Source organism: Sinocyclocheilus grahami, unplaced genomic scaffold (assembly GCF_001515645.1).
Source record: "Sinocyclocheilus grahami isolate Dianchi unplaced genomic scaffold, SAMN03320097.WGS_v1.1 scaffold5403.1, whole genome shotgun sequence".
NCBI classification, from domain to species: Eukaryota; Metazoa; Chordata; class Actinopteri; order Cypriniformes; family Cyprinidae; genus Sinocyclocheilus; species Sinocyclocheilus grahami.
The window spans coordinates 1-669 of record NW_015510101.1 but is presented as its reverse complement, the minus strand read 5'-3'; the positions used below and the strand labels follow the sequence as shown (position 1 = coordinate 669).

The window sequence follows — 669 nt, the reverse complement described above, 5'->3', positions numbered from 1 at the left end:
TCACTGTGGGATACATAGCGCTTTCAGGGACCACATCCATGACTTGAAAGGAAGGCATGTTCTCTCGATTAACCTGGACGTTTTGAAGTGTGGCCAGGGTGATATCAGAGCCATCGGTGTACGTGCAGAGCCCCTGATCGCTCCTCCATGATGACGTGCCAATCAAATGAACACTTTCAATGGTCTCTTTGGGGTTTTGACATTCAGAAGGGACGGTCTCAGTTTGACACTCTCTCTCTGCCACCTCTCTCATGCACTCCATCTGTGTGTTTCGCTCAGTTGCTGGCCTCTTTGCTACTTGCTGAGGTATGTCGATGCCTAGTTTGCAGGCTGCTGATAGGACTTCCTCTTTGTCCTCGTTCAACTGACCTGAGTACAGCAGGCTGACCAGACTGAGCAGCGTACAGGCCTCCACAGCTTGGACTTGAATCAGTCTCCTCTGTCCATTCCGGGGTGATGGCATGGCTGACAGAGCACCACAGAGCCAAGGACTGAAGGCAGACAACACACAGCTGTGCACCGGCACAGACACACCTGGATAGGGGTGGAGAAAGTACCGTAAACATAATAGAAGATGGAAAAAGACTGATTAATGAGCAGAGGATGGACTATGTCAAACCTTGGGTCTGCAGCACAATGTCACAGAACTCTGCCCTGCTCTGCTGTTTT

General features: G+C 50.7%; 1 protein-coding gene across 1 annotated transcript in view; it reads right to left on the bottom strand.

Annotated features, from left to right (window-relative positions):
* Positions 1–665, bottom strand: part of LOC107577206 (kelch-like protein 3) — a gene marked incomplete at its 5' end in the record, with an annotated part of 4,470 nt that extends 3,805 nt beyond the window's left edge. Inside the window, 2 exons of the mRNA XM_016263307.1 lie at positions 15–534; positions 620–665. Coding sequence (XP_016118793.1) covers positions 15–534; positions 620–665 — 566 coding nt within the window. The remainder of the gene's footprint in view (positions 1–14; positions 535–619) is intronic.
* Positions 666–669: the final 4 nt, after the last annotated feature.